Here is a 23,852-nt window from a genome sequence, read left to right on the forward strand (position 1 = left end):
AATTCCATTGTACAATGAGACACAGATGTTTCTCTTTCAATGATGGAAGTGGTGGTGACATTTGGAGTTTGGCATTCTTGAATGGGACATCCATAGACCAATGTTCTGAATTTCTTAGGGCTCTTTCTAACATGCCATCAACACAAATTCTTTCACTATCAACCAAGAAGTGGCAGACCCACAAAAATTGGTACCGGGAAGGATGTCTGAGCTCATGGGCCAGGCTGGCTGTCATTCTAGGCAGTGCGACATCCCTTCTCCTGTGGCCTGCTTTCTCTCTCTGGTGTTACCTCAGTCAGCAAAGTGGTCACAGCGGCCTCCAATCTTCACTGCTTACATCTTCTTTCCTCTTAGCTCAGTTAACTTTGGGTCATGGCTTCTGAGCTTCCCTGTCCTGTCAAGAGTTTGCCTTCTAGGAATCAGTTTGGTTAACAGGGTAGCATATGCTTGGCCAGAGTAACTATTCATGGTCTCTGAATGGTCCTGAAGGCCAAAATCCACTCTTGACCTATGGTCATCTTTAAGGGAACTGAGGGCATCTTCCAAAGAGCCTAATCAGAACCTCTGCCTACTCTTTTGCGGGGGACAAAGCCAGTCTTCTCCTTTACAAAGATTCTAAGACTTAAAACATTGAATAACTTACACTTTCTTTGCACCTTAATAGGATATGGAGGGAGCATGGATGAAGCCATGGGAAGAGCTCTGGGTTAGGAGTCAAGAACCCTGAGTTCAAGTCCAGCTGCTGCCACTTGTGATGCCCTTAAGCAAATCCCTTGAAAGACTTTCTGGGCTTCATTTTCCTCCTCTTTAAAAGGAGGTTATTGAGCTATATTATCTGTAACGTCCATTCTAATTCACAAGTTCTACATGTGAAATTAGTAACAGAATCATCATATGATTAACCAGATTGTTCTTTAGAATTTTTTTTCAGGTTGGCCCTGTCCATGGTCCTTCCTGTTGGCTTGTGATTCCCATGTCAGCTTATAGTGTCAGATGTCATAGGTGAATACCATAAACGACAACTGTCTTTAGAATCAACAAACACAGATTTAAGATATGTTTAAACCTCAAAGATCTCATTTAGAAAAATGTATTTTCTCTATCAGACTTTCTTTCAACAGGAGTTGGATCTATCGAAAGTCTCCCACTCTAATGAAATTAGTTTGTGGGTTGTTTAGGTTTTGTTTTCTTTTTCCCAAGGAGCAGGAGGTGCAGATAAGAGAGAAAATAAAATTGCACCAGCTTATTGGTTTACTTTCGCTGGAGTATTTTTACTTAAAGGGATTATCTGTCATTACTAATGCAAATGGAAAGCCTGTTTACAAACCCCTAAAATGCAGTGCAATGCTGGAAGGTGGTCAGCATCGAAAGCAATTGCTGTGACAAAAAATACATCAGTCTGGAGAGACAGAGGACACATCTTCCTCTAGTTTATGTGAGACCACATGGTTCTTAATTTCTTTTGCCTTGGTCAAACCAGTGTGTACTCAGTTTACATTTTTAATTGTGATGTTAAAAATCTAGTTCCTTAGATGTATCTCAAGGGGGAAAGTCCTTAACACTGATGTGAGTGCATATTTCCTGTCCCTTCTGAGGGTATCAGAGAGCTGATTCCAGAGTTAAGATTAGAGCCCTGTTCCGCAATGGCAGGGGAAGCAGTGTGGTGGGTGGAAAGAGGATAATAGGCCTTGGAGCCAGGCAGTCCAGGATTTGAGTCCTGGCCCTGCCAGTTATTGGCTCTGTTAACTCAAGCCCATTACGCCATCTCCTGTGGCCTTAGTTTCCTCATCCGTGGAACAAGGATTGCCAACACCTATCTTTTCAAAGACTGGTTATGGAGAAGCACTCAACAAATGTTAGTTCCTTTCTTGTCCACCCAAATCCCAAGCCATTCCATGTCAGTTATTAGAATCTCAGAAATCCAGACTAATTAATATTTTCCCGTCAAAGATTCCCACAAAGTCTGGGGCATCTGTGAATATTTTTAAAGGGTATATATTTTTTAATTATACAAGTGAACTATATGATGAACCCAGTATTTTAAAGGTTCATTGTGTCTTTGAGAATAACATCAAACTGCAGTTTATACTATATTTTCAAAAGTGGCTATAACCATTTCAGGGTTGTCGTGGGATGGAAACCAAATACAGCAGCTTTTCGAAGTAAAACCATAAGAGCTTATGTTATGCATTAATGGAGAAAGGGAAAAAAGCATTGAATAAACAAGCATTTCTGATGGTTTAATTGGTGGGCCAGGGATAGTATTTTCTTCTTTCTGCAGTGAAATCAAAATTGCCCATCAGTTTGAACCATGCAAATTGCTGCACACAGGCTCAGCTGGGCTGTCCAAAATGGAACAGCTTATTTTGATAACCAAATAAATTTCAAACAGTTGCTAAGGAAACTAAAGAAATCTTTGTGCAAGTTATTGCATTGAAAAGAACCAAAAAGGTGGAGGGAGGGGGGGAGAGCGTTGGTTGATTAGGAATTTAGAACCTATCTGGATAAATCTCAGTTCAGGAAAATAAAGACTGAACTTGGGAAGTGCATGGAATTTCAGTTCTTCCAAATCTCCCTTATTTGAGCTATCCAATCATTTCAGTAATTTGTTGAGAAAATTCTTTTATAGACATGATTGCATATTTCCACAGCATAGCTATAGGAAACCTGAATCTGTATATCTTTATAAAGAAAAGGACTGTTACCGGTAGAATCTGCCCTGTGAAACCTAATCGTGCTGTTGGAGCTCCCTAATTCTGAGTTAAGCTCTTTGTACTTTGTTAAGCCTCTCGGGCACGCACTGATTGTATAGTGTCCTTCTTATGAATGTCTTGAGATACTGACTGTCTCCCTTTAACTTTGGGGCCTGTGTGTGGGATCCTAGTTCATAAAAATTGTCAATTTTTTGTATCCCAGGATGGCAGGAAGTTCTCCAACGGGCCTTGGATCTTCCTGGTCTAGCCTTGGTATTAAGCCCGCTAGGACTGTGAATTAAATTGGACCCTCGCTCTTAGAGAGGGTCAATGCACTCTGCCACCATTGAGAATATCTTTGAAGAGTTTTAATTAATAATTTATCAAGTTGATGTTCTAAGAAGCCATATTCTAATAAATAAAGGGGCGGCCCAAATGACTCCATCTCAATGGTTTCTTAAGCGTTCTGAGCATCCGTATATACATTTTAATAGTGTGAGGATTAACAGAACCGATACATATAAAGATGCCCCATATGTAGTTGGAACTTAATAAATGATAGGTTATACTACTATTAGTACTGCTACCTCTATTACTGTTACTACTAATAATGTTTATTATTATTATTGTTTTCCAGAATGTAGGTCGGAATAAAAAGAGTTATATGCACAGGACTTTCCGCCTCCAACTGCCTCTACCCTCTATCCCCTGTCACTACTCCACCACCTACACCGTGGGTATTGCCATGTAGTGGGATATTTTCTATCCTAGTGCTCACATATTGGTGCTCAAAATTAAGAACAAAGAATCTTAGGTTATAAGATCTGGAGAGAGAAAGGCAGTAAGGGTTTTTAAAAGACAGGAAAGGATGAGGGTGGTCTTACTCTGAACAGCCCTTAGCCCAGCAAATCTCATGCCTCTTTCCCACCAGACAGAGGTACTCGGCGGGCTGTAGGTCTTCCCTCCCAGAAGCTTCCATCTCATCCTTAGGGTTAGTCCCTGTGGGGACCACTAGGGACCAGAGGGGAAGAATGATAAAGGTTAAATTCCAAGATGGGGATGCTCTTTCCCTCTCAAACTTTTCCTTTACACTGGGCCGTGACCCCTTCCCCAAGGATCTGGACAGGGTGACTTCTGGTACAAAGGTCACTTTTGAACCTAAGCTCCAGAGTGGCCGTCACAGACTCAGCCAAGAAAGTCAAGGTCCTGGTTGGGAGTGTGCCATAGACCAGAGTTTACTATTTTTATATCATTGTATACACACCAAATATGATTTTTTTCTCCCATTTTGGCCAGCTTTGGTGAAATACTAGAGTGCTAGAAAAGAGTATTCCTTTTTGCCACTCCTCTGGGGTAAGAGCCAACTTACTTATGCCTCTGGGGCCTGCAGACCTCTGGAGAGTCTCTGGACTTGACCTCTGACCTGTGAGGCTAAAGAACTTAGCCGATTTGATAGCTGTCTCCTAAAAACATGCTCACTGGAGGGGAAATGAACTGTGCAGGGTTCTCCAACGGCATGCCAAAAAGTGGGAGAAGTTTTCATTATTCATTCTCAGACACAGGAATTATTTGAATGCAGACAATTCCCAAATCCCATCAGCTCTGACTCCTACCTACTCACAAAGGAAATGAGTCCTTGGAATTAGGAGTCTCGGGCTTATTTCTGTGCAGTTTCTAGCAGTAAAAAGCTCAGAACTCATCCTGCTTTTGTTTCATACTCCCTCCTAGTTCTGCCTCCCTAACAGAATTATAAGCTGAAGGGTATACTATCTTCTACCTGGACTATAAAAGGATTGTGGTACTGGGAACCCAAAAATCAGATAAGGAAGAATGTGAAAGTAATTCTCTTCCATCTTAATGCTTTGTGAATTTGGCTTCTGTCTTTGAACCACAGTGCCATGGTTTGTGTGTGTCTACATTTTCAAGGTAAAAGTCTGGGGCATATTCCTTCCATAAAGGAATTAAATGTAAGCTCTTTCCCATGCTAATGACAGAATACTAGTGATACTTTTATTGAGAGCATGCATTTTAACTTTTTTGTTGGCATATTTTTAATTAAAATAACGTTTAACGGTTTAAAGCTAAAAACCTGATGTTTCTGCCTAGGAGTTTATAAGGAATGATAACATATGGAGAAGTTTAACATTTAAATTGAATTTTATTATTTAAAACAGTAAAATATTTTATGACTACAACAGTGCCCTGCCAAGCTCCATTTCAGCATCAAATGTGCTTTGTAAGGAATCTTACAAAGCTAGGGAAAAAAAGACATTTTAATTTCTTATTCCCCAAGTGCTTTTCATAAAAAGTTCCCACAAATGTGTTTTCTTTATAAATGGATTCTCGGTCTCTAAAGTGTCTCTTCCAACATCTATACCACCACCACAAACCTTGGAACTAGGATACCCAGAGGTCCTTCTAATGACAAATAAAATGTGGTCTGTTGACTTGATTTTGGCTTGTTAATGTCCTAAGGGTGGTCTTCTAATGTCCCTGTCCTCTCTTCCTGCCCCCGCCCAACTCTTCAGAGGGCTGATGTCTGGCAGGAAGTTAGGGTTTATATTTTTCACATGTGAGTGTGTTTAATTACTAAATAGAGGAAGTCTGATAAGCAGCCTTCCTTCCTGGCACTTGGGGTGCGCCCAGAAAGCTGTCACTCTCCTGATTGGTGACAGAATTGGGCAAGAGACCTTATTCTTGACCACTCCCCCCCACTCCAGCAACCTGCAGGGTTGGGGGCCTGGGTTGAATTTCCAAGTATGTCATAAGGTTTGTGCCTGAACTTGAAAAATCCCCTCATCTTTACCCACTTTAGCACAGTGATATTCATAGCCCTCCATCCAAGACAAAGCAGCGTTTTTCAGGGATGGTTTCTCTCTTCAGACGTACCCTTTTCCTCATCTTCCCCAACCCTACCCCTCCTCCCAACACAAACTCTCATCCACATGTCTGAGCCTCAGAATTTGGCTCCCAATTACACATAAACTAGTGAACTTGTAAAATTTACCTGACTCTACTCAGGTCATGCTTCCCACTGCTGGGGGAACCATTCTGAGTTGGAAAGTTAATCACAACACCTCATTCCCTCTATCTTTTCTTTTTTAGCATGCATGCTTTTACACACACACACACACACACATACACACAGAGTTATTCTCATGTGACTGCAAGTGATTATTTTTAGGATCAAAATATATCTTAACAAGCTGTAGAATTATGCAGTAAACAGATGGCCCTTGGGGAGGACCCATTCTGCTTTGGAAGAATGCATATTTTTAGCAGAACAATTTGGGCATCATTGGAAAAAAAAGTTCTGGGCATTCTTACTCCTCAACGGGGGAGTCTGGGGCAGGGAGTGGGCTGGCAGCAAAATGTTGTAGAGAGGAGTGGGAGGCATCGGAGAGCCCTGCTTGCTCAGATGCTCTGATCCCTGGTTTCACGTGTGGCTAACGGTGATGTTTTTGTCTTCCCTTCCCTGTGTCTTGGTAGGAAAGCCCAGTAGTTTCTTTCCCGAGGACAGTTTTATAGACTCTGGAGAAATCGACGTGGGGAGACGGGCTTCCCAGAAGATTCCTCCTGGCACTTTCTGGAGATCTCAGGTGTTCATAGACCATCCTATGCATCTGAAATTCAATGTGTCTCTGGGAAAGGCGGCTCTGGTCGGCATTTATGGCAGAAAAGGCCTTCCTCCTTCACACACACAGGTAACCAGAACCCCACGGACCCTGCTCAAGAAGCCAAAGTCAAGAAGCCTAATGCTTAAGCCTGGATCTCTGAGCTTGAAGGAAATCTCATGTATTTTATAGCCCATTCATCCATTTGCCCTCTCTCAGACCCTACCTTTCGGATGAGTAGGGTTGTATCCTTGGAGCTTGTTAAGAGGAAGGCTTTCTAGGAAGTCTCTCAATAGCCTTTTTTTACTAGTACCCAGTCTCGAAGTTAAATTATCCAGGAAGTGTAATCTAGAGAAAAAAGCATGCACTTTGGAGTCAGAGAGACCTGGGTTTGAACCTCTTGTTATCAGCTATGTGACCTTGAGCCTGTAACATCCTTTCAGAGCAAGTTTCCTAATCTAGCCAATGGTGATAACAATACCCACTTTACAGGGCTGTTGTGAAGAGTGGAGAACCACATCTAGAAGGCAGCTAGTGCAGGACCTGGCTCAGAGTAAAGCACCCCTTCTCTCCTCAGGGCTTCACATTTACCCAGACACATGCACACTAGAAACACTTAAGAAACTCAGCCAGCGTTAGCAGGTGTAAGCTTTTATATACAGAATGGGTAAACAACAAGGTCCTGCTGTATAGCACAGAGAACTGTAGTCGATATCCTGTGATAAACCCTAATGGAAAAGAATATTTAAAAAAAGAATGTATATATATGTATAACTCAATCACTTTGCCATATAGCAGTAATTAACACAACATTGTAAACCAACTATACTTCAATTTAAAAAAATAAAAAAAAAAAAACTCGGCCAGGATGATTGACACATTACCAGTCATGATGGGTTAAGAGCAGACTTGTGTGAGGGCCTCCCAGCCCTGGGATTGGAGTAATATAAATCATAGGCATCCATCAGACATTCTCTGGCCAAAGGCAGTCTTCCTAGCCCCCGAAGTTATTTAATTTTTAGATAAAAGCTAGATAAATACATTTGCTAAGGGTGGAGTTGCAGAAAAGTAGACAGAGCCTGGGCCCCTCTGATTTCTTTGTAAAACTGCCGTGCTGCTCCTGGACTTCATGCCCCTAGACATTTTCACATGAGACAGAATAAGTATCTATTTTGTTTTGCTTTAAGGATAGACAGACAGGTAGACAGTTGCACGATTTGCTTGCCAGTAGGCCAGCAGGACTTCCCCACCTGCCTGTTGTTAGCACTGTGTGACTGACTTCAAGTCTCTCACGCTAGTAGGCTTGGATCAATCGGCACTTGTATTTGACACAGCATGTAATTATTGATAGAGTTTTGAGCTAATCCAGTTTAGTTCCCCTAAAACTGCTCCCTGAAACTGGAGCGTTGAGAAAGGGTCATTGACGAAAGGAAGACAGGTATAAATCAAACTTCCGTTTGCACTTGACTGACATTTAAGCCACATCCAGTGCTCCAGGCCCAGTCCTAGACCCCTGGGATTCCTGCCCGCCATCACCTGCATGGGGTTGGAGTTCAAACAGTCATGCAGTGGCTGGGTTTCTGATCACTGGAAAAGCATGGTTGTCCTGTGCAAACTCTGAGACTTGAAAATAATCCACTAATTACAATGCATTCACAAGAGTATCAGGAGACTGTGACCAGGGAAAAATGGGTTCTGGGAAGGAGTTGGAGTTGGTTGGTCAACCTTCACATGGCTTTAGCCTCTTTTTCCTGTTTCAGGTTGTATCTCCCCGTGTCCTCCCCGGGAGAAGCCTGAAGAATCTAGCCCTGTGGTGAAGCAGGTCCATGGCTAATTATGCTCTCTTTGTACTTCAGTTTGACTTTGTGGAGCTGCTGGATGGAAGGAGGCTCTTGACCCAGGAAGCACGGAGCCTGGAGGGACCCCAGCGCCAGTCTCGGGGAGCTGTCCCCCCTTCTAGCCATGAGACGGGCTTCATTCAGTATTTGGATTCAGGAATCTGGCACCTGGCTTTTTATAATGATGGGAAGGAGTCTGAAGTGGTTTCCTTTCTCACCACTGCCATTGGTAAGGAAGCTCCACCCCTCTGGGGTCTGTGGGATATTGTCTTTTCGGGTGAGAGGACACTTGGGGATCCTGGGAGTCGAAGTGGACAAGGGGATGTGTCTCGCCCAGAGCTACAGAGGCCACCCAGCATGAGGCCATCCTGAGTGGGCTTGCCGGGCAAGGGATGGGAGTGAGATGCAGGGAAACGAGGGAAGGGAGTGACAGGAGGAGCTGGAAGGCCATGTTGGGCTGGCACCTGAGCCCAGCGCTGTTGCCCACCGCCTTTCTTGTGTTATCTGTGGCCTAGCATGTGGACTCGCAGCTACATTTAAACACCAAGGGACGAAACTGACAAGGAGACAGGAATTATTGTTACGTCTCTCCGTCACCTATCTTCGTCCTTATAATCTCCCTTGGTTCAACTCACTGATTTGTTATTTGGGTTTTTGGTTTCTTATGTGAGCTTTTGTTTGCTTGCTTGTTTTGCTTTTGGAGCCAACAACCCCTGGCAGATGAGGAAAAAAAAAAAAAGATAAAGGTTTGGAAAGAGGGTGAGAATAGCCATGCAAAGGGCTGGATGAACAATCTGATCAGATGGGGGTTTTGTAGAGAACCGAGATGTCCTGAGCTCTGGCGGACAGCAAGCCCGGAGGATTTAAATGAGCTCTTAACAGCTTCTGGTCCCTCGTACTGGAAGAGTTCTCGTTCAGAGAGAGCGCCTTGGCCGCCTCCCAAGCCTGTGGGTGTCCGGGGAGCCTGGCACCCTGTTTTAAGGAATTTCTCTTCTTTACCCATATACTGCACAGAATTTGTCTCCTCCTTAGATCACCACAGTGTGATATAGGATGCGTTGGGCTCAGTGGTTCAGGTCAGAAAACGTTGCGTCGGTTTATATCAGAAGCGCAGTGACACAGCCTGGAGATAAAATCCCCTACAGGAAAATAAAACTTCCAGAAGACAAAACTCCACTAACCAGAATGCTTGGGGATGGATTTTCTGCTTAATGAAAACCTCTGTGTTGTTTTGAGTTCACCTCAAAACTCTGTCTTGGTCCTTGGCTGGAGCCTCTCTGACATGGGAAATGGAGTTGAATAAAAAACCTCTGAATCTGGTCGTTGGTTCCTAAAACTCTTGCAAGACCCAGGTTCTTCCTTCTAAACAGCAGTAGTCATTTTCAGGCCATTTTCCTCTTATTTGCAATTTTGCCTGTAGAGCTGAGGCGGAGAATACCTTCCCATTAAATACGGTGCACGGTGTATAGGCTTCTGCCGTAACTGCAGGCTCAACGTTCTACCCTCTTAGCAAAATGAGGGAGGTGGAGCTGTTAGGTTACATCAGCTCCGGGGTAGGAAATATCACTTCGTGCTGTCCTTATTTTGGAAGTGTCTGTCCTAGCTGCTGGTCTCTGCAGTCTTGGCAGCCGCTGTGCTGTTGGTTTCCTCCCTTGATGCCTCCTTTTGAGGTGCAGTAGAAAGTGTGCTCACTTCTAAATCTCCACCACTAACTTGTGTTCTGGCCCAGCACAAATTCCATCTCCTGGTTCCTTGAGACTCTGGAATTTGAGGCTGCAGCTCGGTGGTTAGTGGTGACCCAGGAGGCTGTCGGTGCCGCCCATTTCCCGTCATGGGAGAGCCAGTCCTGGTCCTCACCATCAATTAGGCTGACACTCGGCAGGGTCTGCCAGGCTCCAGACCCTGTTTCTTCTCTCTTTCTGGACACGGTGGCTTCAATTTAGAGACGTGATTTTCAAGTCATTAGTGGTGCCTGAGTTACAGCTTCATGGTCTCACAGCCTGATTTCTCTTAGACGCAGTATCATGCTTGCTCAGAACTAAGGTCTCCTACAATCAGAATTCTGTATTTTTAATAAGTGAGCACAAATATGAAAGGAAATTAATACAAACCCCCAAAGAAAGCTACTTTTAATTAGGGTGTGCCTCTCAGAGAAATAAGATGTAGGTACAGTTAGGTACCTTTGCCAACTCTTGGCTTGTCAGAGCTTGCTGACCTGTTTTGTCATAATTAAGGAGATGGCCTTGCTTTTCCCTCAGGTTCTCCTGTTCTCACCTAAATGATGAAATCTGTCTTCACCTGCTTTAACCCTATAATGTCTTTTAGAGCAGTTAGGCTGTATTGTGCTTCTCAGAGTTCTATGAACCACCTGGCGTCTTGTTAAAATGCAGATTCTGCTTCAGTCGGTCAGGCTGGATGTTTAGAGTTTTGTGCATTTTGTACCAGCACCTGGTGAGATGCTGCTCATCTGTGGCCCACATTTTGAGTAACAAGGGGTTACAGCATCTTATGGGGGGGGGGGGTCTCAAATATTGTTGTACAAAGGAATCACCTGGGAAGTGAGTCTAACATTCAGATTCCTGGGCCTTTTCCCAGTAGGCCTGAGGTAGAGCCCAGGTGATCCTGATTCTGGTGGTCCGTCTGTCGACTAAGCTATGAAAACAAATGCCTTCTGAGCACTGCTTTCCATTCCTTCCTTCTCCCACTGCTGCATGTTAGCTCTGTGACCACAGTCAGTCACGTCACCTCTGTGAGCCTCATCTTTCTTGTCAGGAAAATGAAACAATAATAGTACTTGGCAATCCCCATTGTGAAGATTGGAGAGAATAAATATAAAGTGCCCAGCCCAGGCTTCGATACATGGACGTGGTTAATATTCTCTCCCATCCCCTTTCTCTGTCCACCTTTCTCTCCCTGCCTTTCTGACTTGTCTGTCTTCCTTCAAGCTGCAGTGATTGTTTAATGAATACCTTTTTTTTTTAATACAAAAACAGACTGACTCTGATGTTGCTATTAATCCCTGTCTCCCCAAGAGTCTCTGGCATTGAGTCTCAGCTGTCTTTGGTCTTTACCCGTGAACCATGAGTTGTAATTTGTCTTGGCAGGTTAATTAAAAGTTTAGGTCTTGTTTTAGTGAAGTCATTATAGTCCCAATATACGATTGTAACTCTCAGGTTTGCTTAACACACAAATTGGAATGTGGCCCTCCCTCCGTTACACGCTGAAATGCAGAGCTAGAATTTAAGAAGATCTGAGATGTCAGAATCCAGAGTATTTATGTCTGTTTGTAATTAAGTAGTGGGAGAAATAATTGTGTTTAATTTAACAAATGGCTATATTGTGAACGTTTTTGCTTTTCCTTCCATTTAATGCAGTCCAGCTGATGATTTTAAATTAAATAAGTTTATCTTTTGCCTTCAAAAAATCTAAAAGCACTTTACAAACTGTGTACACAAATATATATACACGGAGATGTGCTGTTGACAGAGCTCCCTCTGAACTAGATGCATTTTCTCTCTCACCCACACACACATGCACACAAACCACTGAAACTGAGCAAATTTTAGAATAAAACATGGCAGCTATTTTCAGAAAGAATGGCCTTTCCCCCACATGCAGAGGTCTCGAATTTGAAGGTTATGTTGTTTCTGGTTCTGGCTCCGTTTGGGGGTAGGTGACCTGGCTGACCCCGAGTACTGAATGAAGTAGGAAGATGTATACCAATAGCTAAATTATAATTCACCATTGCCATTTACACAGGGCTTTAAATACATTCTCTAAGCCCTGCAGTAACTCCACATGGTGATTATTTTTATTTTCACCCCCTATTGTAGATGAGGAAATTGAGGTTCAGGGATGTTTTGAGAAAAGCCAGGACTTGAATTTGTATCTGTCTGACTCCAAAGCTCATGATCTTCCTTCTTTAGCCATCTGCCTCTTTTCAGGATCAAGCCCCCTTTTTTTGGATATTACGCTTACTTTGGTTTTCCACCTGTTCATTCATTCAGCAGACATTTAGAGAGCGCCTACTGTGTGTTAAGGACCATGCTTAGCTCTTTTCTGTATGTAAGAAAGAACGAGAACCTTAGGTAATTCTCATTTTGATCTCAACTTTACAGATGAAGAAACTGAGACTCAGAGAATTTAATTGACTAGCCCAAAGTCACACAGTCAGTAAGGGCAGAGCTAGGATGGAAACTTGGTCTTCAAATCCCATGTTCTGTCCATGATGCCAGAGTGTCTTACTGTTTGGTCTGATAAATATTTTATTTCTATTTGTATTATATGGAATATAATTTCCCCTTTATTAATTTGCCTCCAATATAAGTAAGCATCTTAAATCAACATAGGACGTTTTCTTGAGAAGTCATTAAAAAGACCATGAAAAAAAATCTCACAACATCCAAAATTTTCAAAACAAAAATACCTTTGTATGCATTGCTTGCAACCCCAAGACCTGACAAGTCAGTGTTGCAGTGTTTTGGGCCTCTAGATATAGCATCTTAGCTTTTAATTTTGGTTGATGCTGAAGCATAAAAGAACAGATCACCCTGACATTGTGGCAATGTGAGCCAAGTCGGAAAATAACAGAGGTTACCCCACAGTGGATTTAGAAACCCAGAGAAAAGAAATTAGAATCCTTGTTAGAAAACATAGACCCTGGCAATTTTACGAGAAACGTGTCCTGGTCTTCCTGGTCTGAGGACATTTCATGGTAATGAAAGAGGAGGGTCCTTTTGCTCAGGCCCAGGCAGCTGATATAAATTGACCTATTCTATGTCCAGGGACTAGAAGCAGATCTAGTCCTTCCGTCCTCCCTTCCTTCCATCCTCCCTTCCTTCTGTCCTCCCTTCCTTCCATCCTCCCTTCCTTCCTTTCTGCCTTTATCCAAAAATGATTACATTCCTGCTCTTTCCTAAGGTGGAGATACAGAGAAGGTATGACGTGGTTTCTGGCCAAAGTAGTTCATGGTCTTGACTAAGGAGAGGAGCATTTACATAGTAAGTGCCTCTAATCCAGGAAGAGAGAAAGAAGGCTCACTCGTGGAGTCACTGGTCAAAGTGCCGTGAGGGTTGGAGGAAGACAAGGGCACGTCCAGCCAGATGGGTCAGGGAGGGCTCTCTGGATGAAGTGACACCTGATGGGACCTTAAAGGATGGGTAGAATTCTCACATTTAAAGGAGGAAATGGCAGGGGTTTGTTGAGGATGTTATTCCAGGTAGCAGGAAGAACGTGAGCAAAAGAGAGGTAGGCAGAAAATTAAGCGCTGGCTCTAGAGAGCCACCATCCTGATTGACTCGAGCAAGGATGCCCTGACGGGGAGAAGTGAGTCATCAGGGAGCACCTTGAATGCCACCCTAAGGGAGAAGCTCATTCTGCAGGTATGAGGTGCCATTGCAGGCTTTGAGCAAGGGAATAAAATGATTAGAGCTGCAGGCTTTATCTTGCGGGGCCCAGAACAAGAGCCCATGAATGTATATAACAGAGGAAGTTTCCTGGGATTGAGCTTTGTGATTTCATGAGAGAAAAGAAGAGGGCGGTGGAGGGGGAGCCAGGAAGGACAGAAGGACAGTTCAATAGCACTAGTGGTGTTTTTATTTGCTGTCCCTGCAACCCATTCCTCTTTATTCCCAGGGGTAAATAGATACTTTCACATGAGCTTCTATCTTACAACGGTCATCAAAGTTGGGTTTTTCAGGATTTTCCAGAGACCAGTGGACAGTGCTATTTGTATATTCCCCTTGCTTTGATTGGGTAAGACTACTGTTCATCAGCCTCTGGGTGCATTTGCAAGGATCTAGAGAGAAAAATCTCTGACATTATGTACTGTGGTTTGTTTTTTTTTTTTTTTTCACACACACACACTGTATTTTATTTTTACAAGAGATAAATAGACTGACACCAAGCATTGTACATGGATGACCACAACAAAAGCAACAATGATTGCAATTACCAAACATGAAACACACTCATACTATATCATAATATTGACATTCAGTCCAGTAATCCTCTACTGTAACAGCTCCTTTACTTCGCAGTGAAAATTGATTTGTATATTCTTTGCCTCTGAGTCCTTGTTGGATTTTTTTTTTTTTAATTCATATAAAGTCACAAAAATTATACTCATCCTCATCAGTTCACTCAGTCCCATGTAATTAATTTTTTTTTCATCTTGATCTTTTGTTAGCACTTTTATGAGTTCATCAGTTTTTCATTAGAGTTCTGAAAATGCTTATTCATTCAGTTCAGCAGTACAGTCAGTTACCAGAAACCTGTACTTGTCAGAGTCTTTTCCATGAATTTCTTGAAGATGAAACCCTTTTATAGGAACATATTTGCAAAAGCATCAGAGTACACCCAGAACTGTCTGTAAATGACAAAAGACTTAAAAATGGATTTGGGAAAATGGATTCACTGATGGGCTTAGTTAATGACGCTCCCGCTGAGAGTCAGCATGAAATAATTCCACACAGTGCACACAACTAAGAATGAGGAAGGGTGAATTCTCCCAAGGAACAGCAAGTAATGGCCGTAGAAGAGATAATTTACAGAAAGGAAACCAACTTTCCGGTGCAGGTCAAAGGTTATTACAGAATACTGAGCAGAGTTCCCTGTGCTATACAATGTTCCATTTAATATTCCCACCAACAATGTATGAGAGCTCCAGTTGCTCCACATCCTTGCTTGCATTTAGCATTGTCATCCTGTATTCTTGTATGGCTGCTCCATCTTTCTAAGGACCAAGTCTGAGAGCAAAGGGAGAGGCATGGCATGGAATGGAAGAAGACTAAAAAAACTTTTCTTGTGACTGAATAGAAACTGACAATAAAAATGCTGAAGTCCAGGGACTTCCCTGGTGGTTCAGTGGGTAAGACTCTGCACTCCCAATGCAGGGGGCCCGGGGTTCGATCCCTGGTCAGGGAACTAGATCCCGCATGCATGCTGCAACGCAACTAAGAGTCCACATGCCGCAACTAAGAAGTCTGCATGCCAAAACTAAAAATCCCGCGTGCCGCAACTAAGACCCGGAGCAGCCAAAATAAATAAATAAATATTTTAAAAAATGTTCCATAAAAAAAAAAAAAAAAAAAAATGACCACAGTTAAAAATTTGATGAAAGTTCATAATAATGCAGTTGACAAGAAAATTAGTTATTTCTGAGATATACATTTTAAGGTAATAACTAGGATTATGACTTATAACATTATACCAGAACATATAAGATTTTTAGAAATTTCATGTAATGTCTGAAACATTTATATTAACATATTTCCATACAAATAACCCAATGAAAGTTTAGTATTAGTTGTTTTGTTTGTTTGTTTTTTTATACTGCAGGTTCTTATTAGGCATCAGTTTTATACACATCAGTGTATACATGTCAATCCCAATCTCCCAATTCAGCACAACACCATCCCCACCCCACCGCAGTTTTCCCCCCTTGGTGTCCATATGTCCGTTCTCTACATCTGTGTCTCAACCTCTGCCCTGCAAACTGGCTCATCTGTACCAGGTTTGTTTAAAAACCTGCACTACTTCAAAGAAGAAACTAAGGAGTGATTGGGAAATGATTTTCAGTTTCTCATAAGCTCTGCCCCACCCTTCCCCATATCCCCTTCCTCTGAATTATAAGATATAATACAGCAATGACGAATCAAGGTCTCTCGGTAATCCATTTAACCTTCTTGTAAATGACATTGGCAGCACTCTGTGAAATTTCTACTGAAAACACCTCTTTGGAAAAGTGCCGTGTGAATTCACCTCTCCCTGATAGCAGCGATTTATTGGGAGCAATCTGGTATAAGTGGAATGAAATTGTAGGTGGGAGGTAGAACTCAAGTCAGCACACTGGAGACAGACTGTGGCCAAAAATCTGTTCAGTGGAGGAGAGCTTGGAATATCAGAGTGCTTCACCTGCAGCCTGGAGACCAGCCCTGCCAGCAGCTGTCCCTGCAGACGACAGGGCAGGGTTCCCACCACCTCCACGCCACCCCCTCCTCTGCCTCTGCCATCTATTTTGTAAATTATCTGGGGCCTGGGGCCTCGAGGACAGGAAAGAAGCAAAGGGAGCTCAAGGACACAGTAGGTACTAGCAATAAAGCTTGTCTCTCCATGGGAATAGTTAGAAATGAATTTAGTGTGCAGGTAACAAGATCTCTGCTAGAGTGGCATTTAAGTGGGATTTTGATGTTCTCATGTACACTTTCGGTCTAGGGCAGGCCCATCCAGGGCCAGTACAGCAGTTCAGCATGGCATCAGGGACAAGCCTCATTCTGCCCTTGCACTCTGCCATCCTCAGCTCTGGCTGTTGTTTTCATGCTTGCCTCTCATGGTGCTAAAGTGGCTGCTGCAGCTCCAGGACTCATGTCTGAATGTCAGGCAGGAAAAAAAAAGGGGAAAGAAGTAGGGAAGCCAATTTTTTCCTAAAACCCACAGCTTACATTTCTTTCGCAGAGCTCTGTCACTTGGGCATTCAGAGATGTAAGGAAGTCTGAGGAATATTTTTAGCTTGCCACCTTGGCACTTGAAACAAAAGGAAGAGGGGAAGTGAATATGGGATCATCGGTGTCTGCCACAGGCTTCACTGTTTGGTCTGTTTGGTTCAGTAGGTATTCACTGGCAGCCTCTTACTGTGTGCCAGCCCCTGGCCTGGGCATTTAGGTGCAGCCATGAGGCAGATGTGGTGCTGCCCCTGATGTCCTCACAGGCTAGTAAGTGAGGCTAAGTGAGGCTGAGAAAAAGGAGAAGCTGCCCATATACCTGAGGAGGAGGGGAAAGCCTTGGTTCCGTCTCTTTACAACACGTAAGGCAGCAAGGACTTCTTTATTAAGGCTTAAAGCCCCTTGCGTGCTGCTTTAAGGGGGCCAGCAGGAAGAGCAGGTCCAGAGTGGCTGCAGGCAGATTTAGACACTACAACTGTTCATATTCGCATTCAACCAGTGTTCACTAGTTGCCTTTTACCTGCCATGTCCTGAGCAGGCATTGGTGTCCGTGGTATATTAAATAGCCATACTTCCTGCCCTCGGGAGTTTACAGACATGCTTGAGACAATAGGAGATAGATTCTTAAGTTTAATTACAATCATCCAATATATGTGTAAGTGTATAATGGTAAATGGTAAGTATTCATTGTAGTAAAGAAGAGAAGAGGGTACTCTGGCGAAACAAACAGGGGACCTAATTTAGATGGCTGGGACAGGGGTAGAAATTCGTTGTTTAGATGAAGCTTTGGGGAAAGAATACACCAAGCAGAGGGAAGAGCATGTGCAAAGGCCCTGGGATAGGCAAGAGCTGGGAGTTCAAGGAACTTTGAGATGGTCACAGTGTGGGATGCGGGTATCAAAGGGCAGAATGGTATCAGGTAAGGCTGGAGAGGTACTAGGAGCCAGACCGTGCTGGCTTTAACATGGCACGTGAAGAGCTTCATTTTGTTTTGTTTTTTAATCTATCCTAAGGGTAGCAGGAAGCCACTGTGGGACTCTGAGCTGGAGTGACCTAATCTGATTTACATATTGGAAAGTTTCTCCAGCTGTAGGAGCTGGGACACCAGTTAGGAGGCTGTGACGGTGGTCTCGGCAGGGGCTCAAGCTGGCCTGGGCCAGGATGGAGGCCTTGGAAATGGAGATAAATGAATGGATTTGAGCTGTCTACCACTCCTTGGAGATTATTGGCAAACCACAGGTGTTAAGATAACGTTTCCTAAGGAAAGAGATTTAAGCAAGGAGAGAAAAGGGTTGAGGAATAGTCTGTTTTCCGGGTGAGTGAAGACAAGCAGCTGCGGGGAGGGAGCTGGGAGAAGGTCCTGGGCGGGGGGGTCAACAGAAAGAGTCCAGATATTTCTGGGCTCTTCCATGTCAGCATTTCAGCCTTCTTCCTCCATCCAGAGCCAGAGCTCCCATTTCACTTTGGGTTTATGTTTTTTTTTTCTTCTTCTTCTTCTGAGTTAGAACTTTATTTATTTATTTTTTAACATCTTTAATGGAGTATAATTGCTTTACAATGGTATGTTAGTTTCTGCTTTATAACAAAGTGAATCAGCTATACATATACCTACATCCCCATATCTCCTCCCTCTTACATCTCCCTCCCACCCTCCCTATCCCACCCCTCTAGGTGGTCACAAAGCACAGAGCTGATCTCCCTGTGCTATGCGGCTGCTTCCCACTAGCTATCTATTTTACATTTCGTAGTGTGTATATGTCCATGCCACTCTCTCACTTCGTCCCAGCTTACCCTTCCCCCTCCTTGTGTCCTCAAGTCCATTCTCTACCTCTGCGTCTTTATTCCTGTTTATGTTTTTGTTACTTTGGGATTACATCTGGCAGGAGCCTATGAAAACGTTTTGTTTATCTAAATCACACTTTTAAAGATAAGAAAACCACAGCTTAGAGAAGTCCCATGACTTGTCCAGGGTCACACAGCCTGGCAAAGCCAAGATCATAATGACAGCAGTCTGTTGATTGAGCACTGATTGCATGCCAGGCACCATACAGGGTGCAGTATCAGTTCCCAAACACCCTGGAAGTTAGATTACGTATGTTTCTACGTTATAAATAAAGAAACCGAGGCTCAGAGATCGATGCTATTTGCCGAGATCTCATAAGTAGGAAATAGAGCTAGGTTAGCAACCCAGAGCCCATGCTCTTTCTCTTACATCTCAGTGACCAGGTTTCTGGTGTGTGATGACATCTTATACACTCTCATAGTCAGAGAATCATCAGGGTAGCCGGGGTCCTAGGGATCATGGCATTCACATCTCCTAGGCTCACAGGGTGCAGGCAGTGGGCCTGCCATCCCCACCTGCAGGGCTCCCATCTGCCTGGTCCTGAAGAACATCCTGACCTGTACTGACTCCTGCTGAAGGAACCCCAACTCCCACCCCCATTCAGGCGGAGTTTCCAATAGAAGATATTTTATCAGCAATGGTTTAATTTTTATATGACAGATGATTAGTCTTTATTTTCTGATAGCTCTTTTTTCTCTCATTTGATAAAGGCAGCTGCTGCTCCCCATCTTGCCAGCTAGCTTTACCATTTCAGAACAGCGGCTTTAAGAGCGTTCTCACCGTGGTGTCCTTTTCTTTCCCTTTTCAGTACCGCTGATGTGTGGAATATGATTAAATACATGGCCTCCTGTTCTGTGACACCCTCTGAGGAATAACCCTGACCCAGGTCTGCTGGACTTGGCATTGGCAGTAGATAGTTGAGATTGTCGCCATGGCCAGAGAGATGGTGTGGTCCGCAGAAAGGGCAAAGGCTTTGGAGGGAAACAGACCTGGGTTTGAATTCTGGCTGCACTATCTATGAGCTGTGGGACATTGGATAGGTCTGAACTTCACCTAACTCACCTGTAGTTAGGATTAAAACCTACTTTAGAGAGTCTGACGATGACATGAAAGCAGTTGATTTCATGATAAGTTCTCAGCACGTTTTGAAGTGTCTCTTAATGATTCAGCGTTTGCTGAACATCAGCTTTGGTAAGTGCTGGAGACTCATCAGTGAAAAAAACAGAAGCTTTGCCCTCGAAGAGCCTGCAGTCCACTGGGAGAATTGACCCTTTCATAAATAATTCCAATAGAATGTGGTCTGTGCCAACAGAGAGGTCTGGGCGAGCTCCCATGGGAGCAGAGAGGAGGGCAGCTACCTCTGCTGGGAATGGAGGAGGAGGTTGTGAGGCATAAAGGACTTATGGTGAGAAAAGTGCTTTGTGAGCTGGAAAGCAGTGTGCAAATATTCATTATTACCACCTTGGGGCCAGAGCAGAAGTGAGAACCAGAAGGGAACTATAGAGAAAGAGTTACTTAAAAAAAATTAATAAATAAAGGAGAAATAGTAACCATCTCTGCTCAATGACAGACATGGCCACTGTGGACCAGGCAGGGAAGGACCATTATTCGCTTTTAGAGATGAGAAGACAGAGTCTTTGAACAGTGACTCACAGGAGGACATGAAGCCAGGTCTTCCTTGGTCAGTGAGCACCAACTGAAAGGTCAAAGGTCACAGATACTCCCTGCAGCCTAGAACCTTCTTCCGTGAACATTAACTTCTTGTGAGCAGCTTGAAGGAAAGAAGGCACAACTGCCAGTTCAGGGCACTGCCGGGCACCTGGCTGAGTAATGTTCTTTCTGTCCTGGGAGCTTTGTGCATTCCACGGCTGCTGGATTCAGGGGGTAGAGCAACTCTGAAACTGGTTCAAGTCTGCAGTTCACAAATGGAAGTGCGGGCTCCAGAACATTCCAAGGCACTAACTGTTATTTGTTCTTTTAAGTTTGATCTTCTGATTCCGTAGGGAACTTCTCAAATGCCACATTCTAGTTTCACATTTTGTCAGTCTTTACAAACTCCTCCCTGCCTCTCTGAAATCACTTGGCAAAATTAATAATATTAATATTAACAGCTACTGTTTATTCACTGCATAATATATCTAAGTATTATCCTGGATGTTCTAGATAAACTGTTTCAGACTCTTTACAACAGGCATGCAAAGTAGGTATTTTTTCTCCAGAGGAAAGTGGAACTCAGAGTGATTAGATGACTAAGCAGAAGTTTCATACCTGGTCAGTGAAAGAGCCGGGATTTGAATCCAGGTCTCTCTGGCTCCAGTATCCACACTTTTCCCCGTATGTGCTTTCCCACTCCTGCCTTTGTGTGAGAGTGCCAGGTGTATCTACTGGAAGTGGGTAGAGCGCATGAATGGGATGGTTCCCAGAGAAGAGCCTAGAAAACAAGGTTAGGGCCAGCCTGGCAAGGGCTTTATGGACCAGCTTAAAAGTCTGGTTTTGAAGGCAGTGGGGAGCACAGGATAGTTTTTAAGCAAAGATGTAGCTTGATTTGGGTCTTGGATCGATCTCTTTGGCAGTGGTTTATACAAATGGGTTAGTTTCTCAGACTAAAATAGGGAGAAGAATTGGAAGACTGATTCAGTAACCAGTATGGTTAGATGAGAGAAGAGGGCCTGAATTGGGAAAGTGCTACGGTTTTGTATAAAGGAAGGGATGCATTCAAGGACATTATAGACTAGTTTTCTTGACCACTTCGCTGTCAGGGAGAGGCAGGAAGTGTCAACCTTGGAGAATGGATACACAGTGATATTGTTAATTCAATTAGGAAATAAGTAGGGGAAATGGATTTGTTGGGGGAAGGAGGTAGGGAGATGGTCAATTCACATTAGATTTGAGCTGCTCATAGGATTTCCAAGTGGATTTCAGTTGTTGGCAGTTACCAGCAGGCAGATGGATAAACAGGCATTGACTTGGGGTAGCTCTGACCTAGAGACAGGAACCCAACGGGTGTCGTGGTGTGGATGTGAGAGGGCAGAGCCCTGAGAAGCAGGGATTCCAGGACGGAACCCCAGTATTCAGCGGGTAGGTAGGGGAGAGAGACACAGAGATTCACCTTAGAGAAAAGTTGGGGAGCTGATGACAAAGAAGCTGCTGGAATTGGTTATTAGGAGGTCATTGGCAACGTTAGTGGGAGCGTTTCCGCCCCCGTTGCAGGTGGAAGCAGGGTCACCACAAGTTCAGGAGTAAGAGGCGTTGAGTAGAAACAATTCCTTCTAGACAGAGCAGGGAAGGAGACAGATGGGAGTAACCTGAGGAGGAGGCAAGTTCAAGGAAAGGTTTACATAAGGTGGGGGGAGTTTTGAGCGTGTTGTCAGCTGCAGGAAAGGAGCCAGGGGAGGGGATTGGAGGCCCGGGAGAGAGGGGAGGTGATTGATGCAAGGGGGTGGGAGACACAGAACGGAGGGCAGATGCAGAAGGGCTCGTCCTAGGAAAGGAGGGGAGACACCTCTTCCTGTGCGACAGGAAGGGGTAGTGAAGATGAGAAAAGGTGAAGTGAGGTTTGAAGGTGGAGGTGAGAGGAATACAGGGTAGGGTGTGCGCTGATCTCAGGGTCAGCAGCGCTTCCTAGAAATGGGTTGCCTGACTGCGTAAGCCCTCTATGGCCCGAACTGTGTGTGTGCCCTTCCATGTAAAGGAAGCCTCAGGGCGGCACTGAATCGGATCAGTTATATTGTGTCATAAAGCAGGAGAAAGAGGGGGAACACGGCTTAGTGGTCAGAGTGGATTTGAATCCAGATGGCCTGGTTTGCATCCAGTCTCTGCCACTTAGCAGTGTGACCTTGGGCAAGATACATAACCCGTCAATGCCTCAGTTTCCTTATCTGAAAAATGATGATAATATTAGCACCCATTTCATGGGAGTAATTATGAGGAGAAACTGAACTGATATTTGTTAAATACTGAGAACAGTGCCGGGCACGTGATAGGTGCTGTACGAGGGTTTGTTATTGTTATTGGCAATAACAGTCACTAATTGTTTTCGGTGCTTATGGGGCCCCAGGAGCGAGCTAAGTGTTGTACATGCATTATCTAACTTAAATTTTGTAACAGTCCCAGGGAAGCAGGAGAAATTATTTTCTTTATATAGATGAAGAAATAAGGCTCAGAGAAATTAACAAACTTGTCCATAGTCACACAAGGAGTAAGGGCAGAGCCAGAATTTGAATCTAGAACAGTCTGACTCCAAATCTATGCTCTTTCTACACTGGCTTTTCTATACTTTCCCTGGGCCCCTCCCAAGTCGCTACCCATTTCCCTTGGGTCCCGTTTCCCAGGGTAACGGGTAACTATCTGAGGCTCTGCTCTGAGGACGCTGCAGGGTGTGTACTTTGTCAGTCTTTAGCGCTTGTCTGGGCCAAAGAATTTGCACCTAAGGATCTCTACTGAGGGAAGCTCCTTTTTCTTCACAATCAAGCACGGATTTAGCGATTGCAAATCTAACAGAGGTTTGGGAGGGTTTCTTGCTGTTTAAACAGAGCAGAGGATCTTCTGTTGAAATGACGGGACTATGAGTGTTACATGAAGGGTTATAAAAAAGTGTAGGCCAGAAACCTCCAAACATCTGGCTTCACTTTGAGTAGCTGCTTGTTCATGCCTTTATCTGAGCAACACTCGTGTTCGGGGCTAATGGAAACACAGTTTGTTTCATTCCTGGTTCATATTACATGTCAGCCTGATTTTTTATTTTCATTTGTGTCAGAGGCCAAAGAATCCATGCACGCGTGCAAGGGATGGACAGTAAATTTTGAAAAAGTGAGGAAAAGCCCTATGCAGTAAAGCAGGAAGACTAGGATGGTGTTTTTCACCAATATAGTTTGAGTTTTCTCAACCCTATAAACGCAAGCTATTCCTTGGAAAGCTTTCGTTTGGGAAATTGTTTGTACCACCATTATCTCTTTCTTTTAAATGATTGAGGAGGAAAGTGAAATCTGTTGAGCTTCTCATTGGTGCCAAGTGCTACACTAAGCACAGTTTATTTAGATTAACTCATTTTAATTCTCATAACCAACTTGTGCCATCAGAGGCATTATCCCCGTTTTCCAGATGAGGGGATTGCATTCAAGGTCACACAGAATCAGAGCTAGGATTCAAATCCACGTATATCTGATTCATACTTATTTTGCAAGTTTCCAGCACTTTTTGAGTGCACTGTGCTGAGATTTGGTTTTTTGTGTTCAATAAGTGATTAAAAACTCCTTTGGTCACAGTAGTAGGTCACAACAATATTGAAAATGAAAGACAAAAAAGATACTTAGCGTAATAAAGAACATTGATTTCTAGTCAAAAGCCAACGCTTCCTGGTTAAATAGTAGATAAATTCCTTTTAAAACTAGTAATAGATAAGGGTGTATCTATTAGTTAGCATT

General features: G+C 43.6%; 1 protein-coding gene across 5 annotated transcripts in view; it reads left to right on the top strand.

Annotated features, from left to right (window-relative positions):
- TENM4 (teneurin transmembrane protein 4) overlaps positions 1–23,852 on the top strand; it is a 749,934-nt gene that overhangs the window by 549,905 nt on the left and 176,177 nt on the right. For all 5 annotated transcript variants that reach the window (XR_005020977.1, XM_036861484.1, XM_036861485.1 and 2 more), the window contains 2 exons: positions 6,183–6,397; positions 8,164–8,374. Coding sequence is in view for 4 of the 5 variants with exons in the window: in XM_036861484.1 (XP_036717379.1) it covers positions 6,183–6,397; positions 8,164–8,374 (426 nt within the window). In the remaining variant the exon portion in view is untranslated. The remainder of the gene's footprint in view (positions 1–6,182; positions 6,398–8,163; positions 8,375–23,852) is intronic.

This window comes from Balaenoptera musculus, chromosome 8, assembly GCF_009873245.2.
Source record: "Balaenoptera musculus isolate JJ_BM4_2016_0621 chromosome 8, mBalMus1.pri.v3, whole genome shotgun sequence".
NCBI lineage: Eukaryota > Metazoa > Chordata > Mammalia > Artiodactyla > Balaenopteridae > Balaenoptera > Balaenoptera musculus.